Consider the following 13,663-nt stretch of genomic DNA (forward strand, 5'->3'; position numbering starts at 1 on the left):
TGGGAACGCTGTTATTATTATTTTGATGAACAAAAAATTATGCAGTGCCAGTCACAAGGTCAAAGTCCTCAGTCACAACCTTTATTACCCTTTCACCCAAGTCATTCTGTCATTGTCCAGTTCAGCCTGCTCACAACTAATTCAAAAATAAAAAGATAGACTAAATTACATAGCCAACAAATTGCTGGCAGTGAGTTTATAGAAAGAAAATACCTGGGAGTGATAGAGCAGTACATGCAGGCCAACCTCCCACATCGAGTGGGAAGACTGAATCACTGCAGTCATTAACCATCAAGAGAAGTGTATCTTAAAGGGACTTGGACAATTGTGGCAGCAAATAATGACTCAGTCAGTATGCCTTGGTTTGTCACCATCCTCAATTATATAGTGCCCTGAAAGTCCACCCTCACATACTCATTCAATCTCTTATTTCCATTTAGGAGGCTGAGAGTTCTTTCTATTTACAGATTGCTGCCCATTCAGCATCTGCATGGAATTTCCATGAGGAATCCATGATGGGCCCCATCAGACCAATTCATCCTACGTTGAGGAATATTATCAGATCCAATAAGCTCCTTTAATTCAGTCACAGTACTCAAGTTTTATCAGAAGTGAGAATTAATTTTGTCCTTGAAAATGGTCTCTAGTAGTTTTCCCAACACTGACATTAGACTGATTGGCCTGTACTTACCAGGTTTATCCCTCTCCCCTTTTTTGAATAGGGGTGTAACATTTGCAATCCTCCAGTCCTCTTGCACCACTCCCATATCCAAAGATTGTGGTCAGAGCTTCTGCTATTTCCATCCGTGCTTCCCTAAGCAACTTAGGATGCATCCCATCTGGACCGGGTAACTTGTTAACTTTGAGTGATGCCAACCTATTTAGCACCTCCTTTTTATCTATTTTTATCCTATCCAATATCTCTACTCCCTCCTCCTCTACTGCGACTTAAACTTCATCCTCTTCTTTTGTGAAGACAGATGTAAAGTATTCATTCAGTACCTCAGTCATGCCTTCTGCCTCCACAAAAAGATTTCCCTCTTTGCCCCTAATAGGTCCCACTATTCCGGATAATTAAAAACTTCGGATATCTAGAGGTTTCTTCAAGTGATCCACTCCAAAAACTTGGAAAAAAAATCAGTCACACACACCCCCAAAGTGGCACTGAATGAGGAATTGGATGAGGAGCTAACCCAGACAAATGAAGGTTACAGGTTGCAATGTGCGGCTGGAGAACATACCCCAGAGAGGGCGAAGCAAATAATTGGGAACAACTGCTCTACAAGAGTTCAGGCTCATAAACCACTCAAATGTCCTGCACTCCTGTCACCACCAACCTCACCAAGCTCCACTGGCCATCTGTGCCCCAGCAAACTGGTTTCAAGTTCCTCATCCTAATGGCTTTGAGGGTAACTGCATCACATGGCAAGATATCAAGCCATGAAGACCAGGAAGGTCCTAGGTTTGAGCCACGATCTATACTGAGTTAGCTGACCATACTCGGGGCCTCTGCTCTGGATCATTGTCCAATGATCCATCCTGGAAAGCATGTGTGCGCGGATGTCAGGTTAAGAGAGGAATCAGTTTGGCTGCAATAGGCTATAACCAAATGGACAGGCACCATCAGGACCAACATGCAAAGAAGTCACTTGCATGAGGTACTAGAGGGCTGCTGATGCTTGTGGAAACGGACCCCAGCAAAAGGCACTCTTAGGCAAGAGTGGAGAAAATTGGAGGAAAAGTTTCATTTTAAGTACAGCATCCTTGAATATTTTATATATGGATTTAAAAAATAATTTTCAACATACTGCATCCTGTGCCAGTTGCTGGATAAAGTAGAGTGTCTTCAACAGGAGAGTTTGCCCGGTAACAAGACCACTTGATGCTGTATCAGAGAGAGAGACACACTCTTGATTGGATGGTCTCAAGTAACCACGAATAGTTAGATGCTTGATGCCAATACGCACGTTATTCTCATCTTCTTGACGGGGGCAAAGAAACTTCACCATCAGATACTGGGGAGACAAATCAAGTTAGAGCTCAGTCATCCCACAAGTGCAGCTCGGAAGTCTGGTCCCATTACACAGTTGTATAATAACCATAAATAAATGAAGATACCAAATCTATAAACCCATTTCAGCCATATTAACAAAAAAAATGGAAAAACAAATAAGTTTAAACTATTTAATGCAAAGTGAACATATATCCCAAACAGTACCACATAGATTATTTTTACTGAGTGAGTGTCACCAGTGCAACATTTCACTCATTCAGTCTATGTGACAGTGTACAAGAAAGAGGAGAAGCTAGATCATATTTATTAAAACATTCCATTGTGCGTTCCTCTCAACAGTATTTGTTCAAATTCAAGCCGCATTTGAATGGTCATTGTGACACAGAATGGAAGTTGGAAATCCAACCCTACTGCCTAATCACCTGGAAGACGTTTGCAAACGAAGAACAAGCAATCAGGTCAGGTTACTGAGAGCAAGTCAAATCTGCATGTAATATGTGGAAATAACCAATACATAGGCACCACCTACTGGCACAAACTGGAACAACCAGTGCCAGTATCAAAAATCTCACCAGGTTACTTGAATGCGGTTTATTGTTCACAAGAAACCCACTGCCATATTCAACAATTGCAGGGACTCTCAACATCTTTAGAGCAGACTTTTCACCCAGTTTTATTTGACACAAGTGGAAGTCATAAAGCTATGCAATATATATCAGGAAAATAAAAAAACAGTATCAAACATGCAGATGACAATTCGGTTCACTGGATCAGTTACTCGCCTCTCAACAACTCGAGCAATGAATCTAAACTATACAAGAAACACCAGTCAATCGGAAGCTGCCTGTCTAATGACAGACACTGATGGAAGTGACATTATTGGTGCTTTCTTACCTTGCTGATTCGACAGATCTGTAATTTTACTTCAGTCTCATTCCATTCATCCTCCAGCTCAAACCAGCCAACAGGATCATCTCCATCCAAGTCAGCATTCTGGCCGCTGTGTCTGTTTTAGAGAGAGGTGAGAAACCATCAATTACATCCAAATAAAGTGTCGTTTGCAGGACAACAGCGATAGTAGTTGCTCCCAGATGACGAGGCAAACATTTTCTTATAATAATCAATTACATTAACAGACATGCTAAGATTTTGATCAATTCTCACCTAAAAATTTGACTGAAAAATAAATGAGCTTCTAGCATAATTTCTAAATGTTATGCTCCTGAGCATTTTGGGGTGGGGGGGGGGGGGAATTATCAAACATTCAATGAGTTCTAAAAGATTCTGGTCATAGGAAATTGTATTCAACATGAAAATCTATTTGGATATGGAGGTGGTTTTCTATACAAAAAGTTGTTTTTAGGCCTCTCTCCTCACACCACATACAAGCCCCCAAATTGTTTCAATGGAGAACTCTTCTTCTCTCTCACCCTGTCACACCAAAAAGAGCGGAATAGTTGCTCTCCATCCTGCCCGGATCAGGAACTTGTTATGTGGGAATCATGGGCATGAACCCATTCATGCTAATCCACTTCACAACAACTTTAGACATCCCATTCCACGTTAATCCACGTTAGCGTACAAGCATAGAACTAACACTGCAGCAATTTAAACTATTCCATAACAATCTCGTGATTAAGTGCCTTGCTGCTCCAAAGTTTAAATCACCACATACAAGACATAACAGGACATTTTCTCGGCACCAATTTTGTAATTGGGCTTTGATGCAGATTGTGCACTGCAGACAAAGTAACTACTGAAAATGAACTGCTTCAAATAATCTAGAGTACACATATATAGCATCACTAGTATATCGAACAAAGTGCACAGTTCCTGTTCTATCTGTACAATTGCTTTAGCCATCAGAGATTCCAGACTGACAACTACGGACTCATCCATCACCAACACAGCCTTTAAATCAATTAGTTCCATTACTGTACCTAGTTTGTGCAACAGTACAGACACTCTCAAAACACATACTGTAGATGTATCTGATGTGCACCACATACAATCACTTTGGTACCTTTTATCCAATGTGTACTTGTAACTACTCAGTTTTACATACTGTGGAAACAGTCCATGATCTAAATTAGTTTGTACAAACAAAATGGCCCCGACAAATAGTAAATTACAACAGATACAATTATATAAAAACATAAAGTTGGTACAAGTTAGCCAAATGGAAAATGTTACGTAGAATTTGACGCTGGTCTCACCTTTCCTTCACAAACTGTCGAAATTCTGGCAGCTTCCATTTATTGTACCTTTCAAACCTCTTGAAATGTTTTTCTGCATCAAAGGTTTCTGAATCGTCGTTATAAGCAAAGATTAAGCCACATTTGGCTCCTTTTGCACCATTATGGACCTAAGGGATAAAGCACAGAAAAGTTGACATGAACAGATCAGCTGAATATACTTCTCCTTGATCAGTAAGATTTCCGACACATACCCGGTAATGATGAGTCACATATCGTGCCTTTAATATGGAAAAATCTCCAGTGGTGCATTGGGGTGGGGGGAAGACAAGAGAGGAGTGAGGGGGGGGGGGCGGGGGAAGGGGACACGGGGGGGGGCGGGGGAAGGGGACACGGGGGGGGGGCGGGGGAAGGGGACACGGGGGGGGGCGGGGGAAGGGGACACGGGGGGGTGGGGGGAGAGGACACGGGGGGGTGGGGGGAGAGAACACGGGGGGGTGGGGGGAGAGAACACGGGGGGGTGGGGGGAGAGAACACGGGGGGGTGGGGGGAGAGAACACGGGGGGGGGTGGGGGGAGAGAACACGGGGGGGTGGGGGGAGAGAACACGGGGGGGTGGGGGGAGAGAACACGGGGGGGTGGGGGGAGAGAACACGGGGGGTGGGGGAAAGAACACGGGGGGTGGGGGAAAGAACACGGGGGGGGGGGAGAGAACACGGGGGGGGGGAGAGAACACGGGGGGGGGGGAGAGAACACGGGGGGGGGGGGAGAGAACACGGGGGGGGGGGGGGGGGGGGGGGGAGAGAACACGGGGGGGGGGGGTGGGGGAGAACACGGGGGGGGGGGGGGGGAGAACACGGGGGGGGGGGGGGGGGGGGAGGAGAACACGGGGGGGGGGGGGGGGAGGAGAACACGGGGGGGGGGAGAACACGGGGGGGGGGGGGGGAGGGGGAGAACACGGGGGGGGGGGGGGGGGGAGGAGAACACGGGGGGGGGGGGAGGAGAACACGGGGGGGGGGGGGGAGAACGCGGGGGGGGGGGGGAGAACACGGGGGGGGGGGGGGGGGAGGGGGAGAACACGGGGGGGGGGGGGGGGGAGGAGAACACGGGGGGGGGGGGAGGAGAACACGGGGGGGGGGGGGGAGAACGCGGGGGGGGGGGGGAGAACGCGGGGGGGGGGGGGGGGGGGGGGGGGGGAACACGGGGGGGGGGGGAGAACACGGGGGGGGGGGGGGGGGGGGGAGGAGAACACGGGGGGGGGGGGGGGGAGGAGAACACGGGGGGGGGGAGAACACGGGGGGGGGGGGGGAGGGGGAGAACACGGGGGGGGGGGGGGGGGGAGGAGAACACGGGGGGGGGGGGGGGGGGGAGGAGAACACGGGGGGGGGGGGGGGGGAGAACACGGGGGGGGGGGGGGGGGAGAACACGGGGGGGGGGGGGGGAGAACACGGGGGGGGGGGAGGGGGAGAACACGGGGGGGGGGGAGAACACGGGGGGGGGGGGGGAGAACACGGGGGGGGGGGGGGGGGGAGAACACGGGGGGGGGGGGGGGAGAACACGGGGGGGGGGGGGGAGGGGGAGAACACGGGGGGGGGGGGGGGGGGAGGGGGAGAACACGGGGGGGGGGGGGGGGGAGGGGGAGAACACGGGGGGGGGGGGGGGGGAGGGGGAGAACACGGGGGGGGGGGGGGGAGAACACGGGGGGGGGGGTGGGGGAGAACACGGGGGGGGGGGGGGTTGGGGAGAACACGGGGGGGGGGGTGGGGGAGAACACGGGGGGGGGGGGTGGGGGAGAACACGGGGGGGGGGGGGGTGGGGGAGAACACGGGGGGGGGGGGTGGGGGAGAACACGGGGGGGGGGGGGGTGGGGGAGAACACGGGGGGGGGGGTGGGGGAGAACACGGGGGGGGGGGGGGTAGAGAAAGGAGAGGACAGAGATGAGAAAGGGGGAGGGAAGGAGAGAGAGAGCGAGGGGGGAGGGAGAGGGGCCACGAGGAGAGATGGCAAAAATCTTGTTTGAAACGAAGGTCTTTTTAAGGCTGAGAAAAGTCATAGGACCAATTGGCACAGGAATTGACTTAAGGCAGACGGAGGTTGTAGAGGTCGGGTTGGGCAGAGTTATGGAGGAATTCGAAGAGAATGCCGAGGATTTTAAACTCAATGAACTGTGATACGGGGTGGGACTGTGAGTCAGTGAGGACAGGGTGGGGTGGGGGGGGGGGTGCGGGGGGAGGTTGATGGATGAGTGGGACTTTGAGCAGGGCAGGATGCAAGCAGCAGGGCCTTTGGACAAGTTGGAGTTTCTGGAGGTTAAAGGCTGTGAGGACGGCTAGAAATTGGGTGATGGAAATGTGGATAAGAGTTTCAGTGATGGCTAGGCAGGATCGGAGGCAGTTGAACCTGTATCTGTGCCCACACACATCCTTACCTTAACCCTAATCTGAGACACCTGGATGGTTAATTTTGTTCTTGTTGACAGAATGAAGCTGGCTCGTGTATGGCCAGCCTCTGACAGAAATCCTGCAATAGATCAAGGGAAATAAGTTACATTAGTGCTGATCAGAACTATACCTCCTATGAGTTAGAAACTATTCACCAGCAACCTCCGCCCCCCTCCCACAGACATTAAAATCCACCAAAGGCATCCCCCAGCAGCAGATAAAAAACCCTCTCCAACTCTGCACCACCCCCCACAAACAAGAAAAAAAATCCATGGATACCCTCCCGCCGAGATAAAAATCCATCCCCGCTATCCCTTACGGAAAGAAGCCCCTATCCCGAGGGGCAAATGTTGACCCCCATTGCCCTGTCACCCTCCCTCCCTTTTGTCCCTTCCCCTCCATTGTATCAGCACCCTGAGGAACTACATTTATAAAGTTTACCATCTCCCAGCAGCGATTCATAGAGCACAGCAGCAGGACCAAATCCCTTTTCTTTTAATTCTTTGGCGTCACACGCCTCCACAGTCAACTGCAGCGGTTTCCCTGCAAAGAGAAATGCAAAACCAAATCTTTAGCGGGATGCTTCAAAAACACCCCAAACAAAAAGAGGGCCACCAGCAGAGCTACTGAGAAATTCCTAACCACTTGACTCAAACCACTCTGCAGTCGAGATTGCTTTAATGTGAACTGAGTAATAGCATTCGTCTAATATCAATCAGATTTTGTCCAACTGTTTGATAAGTGCTCAATAAAATAATTGGTCCCAGCAAGAGTTTTGTCAAAGGTTTCCAAAGCACCAAATATGCAAGTCAATTCACTAAAAGCCTTCACACCTCTAGAGATCACTAAGATAGACTGTCTATCTGATTGGGCTGTCTTCATTCTTCAAGTGACATGCATCCTCCACATGCTAAAGGGGAAGTACTTAGCTCAATAGGCTCTGGGGAAGCCAAACATCGAGCACACACACAAGATAGGCGATGCTGATTGTGATCTCTTACTCCCTCATAATATAACATCTTCCTCTCAGCCAACACTGCCAAACAAACACAGATTAAATGGTCAAAAATCTCATGTGGGATCTTGCTATATGCAAAATGACAGTCATAACTAATGACTCATCAACTTTGCCAAATTGAAATTTGGTCATGCATCGTGCTGAAATTCCCTAGCTTGTTGTCCATGGCAAGGATTATCCTGTTTTCTCTGATCTCCCTCCTTAAAGTAACGAACTCCCAAAGAAAATGGCCATATCCATCTACAGTGAAGGGCTGAGAATTAAAAACTGAACTAGTTTAACGATACTTTGTTGGGTTCTAGTTTGTGAAGCTTCTCAAATGATCCTCAGGTGAATATTTACGCTTTGTCTTGACTATCCAGGTGTCAGCTTTGGCTCAGTGGGAGCACTCGCACCTCTGAGTCAGAAGGTTGTGGGTTCAAGTCCCACTCCAGAGATTTGAGCCCATAATCTAAAATTAAGCTTTGATGCTCTAATATTCTCCTGATAATCTAGCTCGCTCATTTACACAGGCTGTTGACTTCAGGTGCTGGGGCTGGATACAATGTGGGTGGGAGTAGACCAAATATGACACTGCTGTCTACAACATTAAGATAGTTCCATGTTAAGCACATGGTTTTCCCTAAATCTATTAAACCAGACCATACTTCCATAATGCATGGAGGGGCTACGGGGAAAGGTCGGGGGAGTGGGACTAGCTGGAATGCTCTTGTAGAGAGCATCATGGACTCAACAGGCCAAATGGCCTCCTTCCGTGCTGTAACCATTCTATGAATGCAGAAAGCAGAACTTGAATGGCATTAAGGCCATGGATGGTACCAGTAGTTACAAGGAGAAAGCTATTGAAATTTACATTACACAGTGAAGTATGAATAATGAACAATCGATCACAAATATTTCAATTTCACATTACTCAATTCACACATTGTACCTTCTTTTAATTAAAGCTTCAGTGCAGATCATAAAAAGCTTTTCAATTACCATCCAGCCACATGTTCCTGGCTCTCAATCCTCTTCAAAAGAAAATCTCCTAAATGAAGGTTAAGTATTACATTCACAGGCCTGTGCAACACGAACAACTTCTCGACCGAGGATGGATATGGTCACTGTATTTTCTCCACTCAGTGATTAATCCGACGCAGGTCACAATGTTATAACCACTAGTAGAGATAGCAAAGCACCTTTTATATTTGAGCACCTTTACAGAGATAGATGTATATATATATATATACACACACACACATATTCACACACTGGCATTCTATAGCACCTTTCAAGACCTCAGGACGTCTCAAAGCGCTTCACAGCCAATTAAGTACTTTTGAAGTGCAGTCACTGTTGTAATGTAGGAGACAAAGCAGCCAATTTGCACACAGCAATGTCTCACAAACAGCAGTGAGATAAGACCAGATAATCTGTTTTAGTGATATTGGTTGAGGGACAAACATTAGCAAGGACGCGGGGAGAACTCCCCTATTCGGCTTCGAATAGTGCCATGGGATCTTTTATACCCGCCTGAGGGGGCAGACAGGGCCTCGATTTAATGTCTCATCCAAAAGACGACACTTCCAACAGTGCAGCATTCCCTCAGTACTGCACTAAAGTGTCAATCTAGATTTTGTGCTCAAGACCCTGGAGTGGGGCTTGAACCCACAACCTTCTGACTCAGAGGCGAGAGTGCTGCCCACTGACCCACGGCTGACACATGAAAAAAGGTAGACCTTTACCAATTCAGTGATTACTACTGTAAGAATAGCTGTTCTGGCAGCTTCTAAAGATTATATTTTCAAATGCGCGGGAGGGAACAAACACTATACTATACGAAGAATAATGTGAATGGCAGTGAGAGAGATGGGCACGCCAGCTTTAATGATCAGTTCAGTGTAGCAGGCTCAATGGGACAATCTCAATGAAAGACCCTCCCCATACCTTTTCACTGTATGAAGAGTATTTTATTGAACAAAATGCACAGTAACACTTACCATATTTCTGAAGCTGGCTTAGTCGTACAGATGCCATTGCAGTGAGGAGTGGGGATGCCTCGTACTGTACGTCTAGGTGATCACTGATCGTCAAAAGTAACGTCATCACTTTGGCAATGCTTCCTCTGGCCAAAGCAAAAGCCAGGAGAGTCAACTCTGCTTCAGGACTAGCGCAGCAACTGAAAGGGTAAATGTAATGGAGCATTCAAGACCGAGATTGATAGATTTGTGTTAGGCAAAGGTATAAAGGGATATGGAGCAAGAGCAATAAAATTGAGTTGAGGTGCAGATCAGCCATGATCTAACTGAATGGCAGAACAAGCTTGAGGGGCTGAATGGCCTATTTCTGTTCCTACGCATAAGGCTTAACAGTAATTTAGGATATGGTGGAGTGGGAGGGGGATGACGGACTTCAGATAACATCATAAACATGACAGCCATGAAATGCATCTCCACTTTTCAGATTGCTCAATGCGACCAATTATTTCTACATTAATAAAAATAAAACATTTTGCACTCTTCAAATATTCAGAAAGTTTTGTATGCACTTTTTACAAATTCTATGACATTAATGAACAAAACCCAAGTGTGCTAGTGGGAGAGAGGTATTCTTTTAATACACTTGTATCATATGCATTTAGATTCAGCTAATAAAGGTCCAATTTATCTCAAATGGCCATGATGTATCAAAATTGGATCAATTTGCTATGGTACAAAACTCTCCTGAATCAGGCACTAATTTTATATTCTGTGTTTGGGTAATGGAATTGCCTTACTGGTGTAAAGGGGGTCATCTTCTTCTGAGACATTTTGTACGGCAGCTGACTCATGGCTAATCCAAGAGCATTTGGCACAGCTATTTATACTTTCAACCCCTCCATAAATCGACTCCAAACACATCCTCAACCCAATCATAAAATCCTAACTGCACTGTAATATTCAATATGGTATTCAATTAGGGTGCGGTAGTGTACTGGTTACGTTACTGAACTAGTAATCCTAAGGCCGAGACTAACAACCTAGAGAACATGAGTTCAAATCCCACCATGGCAGTTTGAAAATTTGAATTCAGTATATAAAAAAAATCAGGAAACAAAAAGCTGGTACCAGTAAAAGTGTCAGATTGTCGTGAAAGCCCAACTGGCTCACTAATGTCCTTTAGAGAAGGAACCCTACCGCCCTTACCCGGTCTGGGCTATATGTAACTCTTAACTGCCACCCAGTTGTATACAAACTGCTATTCAAGTAGTTCAAGAAGGCAGCCCACCACTAAACATCAGCCTTGCCAGTGCTGCCCATATCTAGAGAATGAATAATTTTTAAAAATGTACATAGCTCAAAAAACATGTAGCCTTAACAGAGCGAAAAGTTTCAGAATAATTCAAGTTTTTGTTGGCACAATAAACACCAACTACTACTGTCATCTTTCACATAACTTTGTAAAAGAGGTTACAGAAAATAAAAACATTGTATGAGCACAAGCCTACTCAGCAAAATGGGCAGAAGTGGAAAGCAAGCGGTGAAAATGCTGATGTTTCTTCGGTATCTGAAAATGGGTACCACAGCATTATAATATGCTACATGTAATCCCATTATTTTACATGATAGTATACGCAGGCCCAGGAAAAAAATAATCAGGTCCTAAATCAAGGTCTCTCATTTTCAATTGTAAACAATTTTACAACACCAAGTTATAGTCCAGCAATTTTATTTTAAATTCACAAGCTTTCGGAGATTTCCTCCTTCCTGAGGAAATCTCCGAAAGCTTGTGAATTTAAAATAAAATTGCTGGACTATAACTTGGTGTTGTAAAATTGTTTACAATTGTCAACCCCAGTCCATCACCGGCATCTCCACATCATGACTCTCATTTTCAACCTCTTGCTCTCCAGTAGAGTGGGGCAATTCGATAAATTCCAGGACACTAGTTACCTTTAATAGAAACAGTAAGCGTGTTGCTTTCAAATGTATGAACTATATCGAAAACTAAACCTGTTTTCTCAGATTGCTAGGTTGCTGTGTAGTGCTAATTTAAGTGTACAATTGGAAGACTCCAGATCTAGTGGCATTTTCTTCTAGGATCAAAGTTAGTATCCAGCTCAAAACATATTAAATTGGTTCAATTTTTCTTTAATGGATTTTGTCAAATGAGTGTAAAGACGGTATCCATTTAGTTAGAAAAGGTTGTGCCAAATTGTTCTGGAAAGAGGTCCTTAATTTCCTCAGTTACATATTCCTATAAAAGTAACTTTTTAATTTGTCGAGATATCTTGTTTTCATGTGTGAAGCCAACAGTAAGACATGGTTGCTATTACTGGGCTACCTTTTCGCACAAAAGTGTGCCCTAGAAATATGGAAAAATGCTGCAGTCAGCACCTTACGACGTTAGATGAGAGAAACACAAAAAACAATGGACTTGGATACATTTTAATGGTGGGGTTAGAGAAGAGCATTTCCCTTCCAAGGACACATACACTGTCTTCTTCCCTTCTGTAAACAATTTTACAACACCAAGTTATAGTCCAACAATTTTTATTTGAAATCTACAAGCTTTCGGAGGCTTCCTCCTTCCTCAGGTAAATTCTTCCCTTCATACATCCTTTCAATGCTACAACCCTCTCCTGCCAACAGGACAACCAATCTGCTCTAGGCGACCACCACCACTACTCGGCCTTCCGGGAGGTCCAGTGAAGGAACCCCTTCCTCATCCTTCCTCCTCCTCCAGTGAAATGATAGGTTTCCACTTGGCATCTTTTTGTACCATATGGTTCAATTCATTAGCTGAGCAGAATTAAGATATCAAACCTGCATCATCCCACCCGGCATTAGTTACTGCAGCAGCTGGTACAATAAATCCAGGTATTAAAAGAAACAAGCAGAGATGATGTTATGTATTTTTTTCAACTGTTCCATAGACCTTGATAAAAAAAAAGGTACCATTCCAGGAGGCAGTGACTTGTTCTGGGCTACGTTTCTACACCTGCCACCAGTCCTCACCCTTGTAGCAATTCTTCACGCTCAGCCTGGACATGGAGTGTCAGAGGGTTATTTGACAGAGCCAGACTTCTTCCAGCAAGGTTGGGGGGGGGGGGGCGGGGGTTACTGGATTGCAATCAGGAACATGGTCAATTTTCCCCTCTCTAATCCAGAAAGATGGAGGTACATTTTTGTACCCTCCCTCCCCACGGTAAGATAACAGACCAGGGATCAAACCTCGGACCCTCCTGACTCAGCAACACATCATTGGGTGCTCTTAACTACAAACCCATTGGGCACCTGCCTTGAGATTCTCAAATAAAAATCTTCTATGTGGTATCCACTGAGGTCTACACTTTACTTTTTAAAAGGACCAGTACTATCACACAGAGATGGCAGTTATTAGCATTGCATTGCATTCAAAATACGAACATACGAATTAAGAGCAGGAGTAGGCCATTCGGCCCCTCGAGTCTGCTCTGCCATTTGATACGATCGTGGCTGATCTGATTGTGACCTCAACCCTACTTTCCCATCTACCTACTATAACCTTTGACTCCCTTGTTAATCAGGAATTTATCTAACTCAGCTTTAAAAATATTCAATGACCCTGCCTCCACCGCTCTCTGGGAAAGGGAGTTCCATAGACTCACAACCCTCAGAGGAAAAAATTTCTCATCTCCGTCTTAAATGGGAGACCCCTTATTTTTAAAACTGTGGCCCCTAGTTCTAGTCTCTCCCACAAGGAGAAACATCCTCTCAGCATCTACCCCTCAGGATCTTATACGTTTCAATAAGGTCACCTCTCATTCATCTAAACTCCAATGTATACAGGCCCAACCTGTCCAACCGTTCGTCATAAGATAACCCCCTCACCCCAGGATCTATTCATCACTTCAAACTATGACACCAAATTTACCCTGCAATCCTGATGAGGAAAGTGTCCACTTTCTCTAGAACGTTTGACGACATGAAGCTGGGCAGCTCTGTGGATCCTGCGGTGAGGGACAGGGGTGGCATGTGCTGCAGTGCTTTTCT

The 13,663-nt window shown here is 46.3% G+C and overlaps 1 protein-coding gene and 1 long non-coding RNA gene across 5 annotated transcripts in view; one reads left to right on the forward strand and one right to left on the reverse strand.

Moving 5' to 3' along the window:
- Positions 1 to 13,663, reverse strand: part of zzef1 (zinc finger, ZZ-type with EF hand domain 1) — a 212,082-nt gene that overhangs the window by 160,373 nt on the left and 38,046 nt on the right. For 3 of the 4 annotated variants that reach the window (XM_068007936.1, XM_068007937.1, XM_068007935.1), the window contains exons 7-13: positions 13,545 to 13,661; positions 9,650 to 9,828; positions 7,091 to 7,192; positions 6,637 to 6,728; positions 4,231 to 4,379; positions 2,909 to 3,020; positions 1,809 to 2,015 (exon numbers count right to left, since the gene is read on the reverse strand). In XM_068007936.1, the coding sequence (XP_067864037.1) occupies positions 1,809 to 2,015; positions 2,909 to 3,020; positions 4,231 to 4,379; positions 6,637 to 6,728; positions 7,091 to 7,192; positions 9,650 to 9,828; positions 13,545 to 13,661 (958 nt within the window). Of the gene's footprint in view, positions 1 to 1,808; positions 2,016 to 2,908; positions 3,021 to 4,230; positions 4,380 to 6,636; positions 6,729 to 7,090; positions 7,193 to 8,648; positions 8,693 to 9,649; positions 9,829 to 13,544; positions 13,662 to 13,663 lie in introns of those variants that run through there. The other variant, XM_068007938.1, reaches the window with a different exon arrangement.
- Positions 1 to 13,663, forward strand: part of LOC137344786 (uncharacterized) — a 48,722-nt gene that overhangs the window by 15,122 nt on the left and 19,937 nt on the right. The window contains exon 2 of the long non-coding RNA XR_010968460.1: positions 2,354 to 2,472. This is a non-coding gene — a long non-coding RNA (uncharacterized lncRNA). The remainder of the gene's footprint in view (positions 1 to 2,353; positions 2,473 to 13,663) is intronic.

Source organism: Heptranchias perlo, chromosome 28 (genome assembly GCF_035084215.1).
Source record: "Heptranchias perlo isolate sHepPer1 chromosome 28, sHepPer1.hap1, whole genome shotgun sequence".
In the NCBI taxonomy this organism is placed as follows: Eukaryota; Metazoa; Chordata; class Chondrichthyes; order Hexanchiformes; family Hexanchidae; genus Heptranchias; species Heptranchias perlo.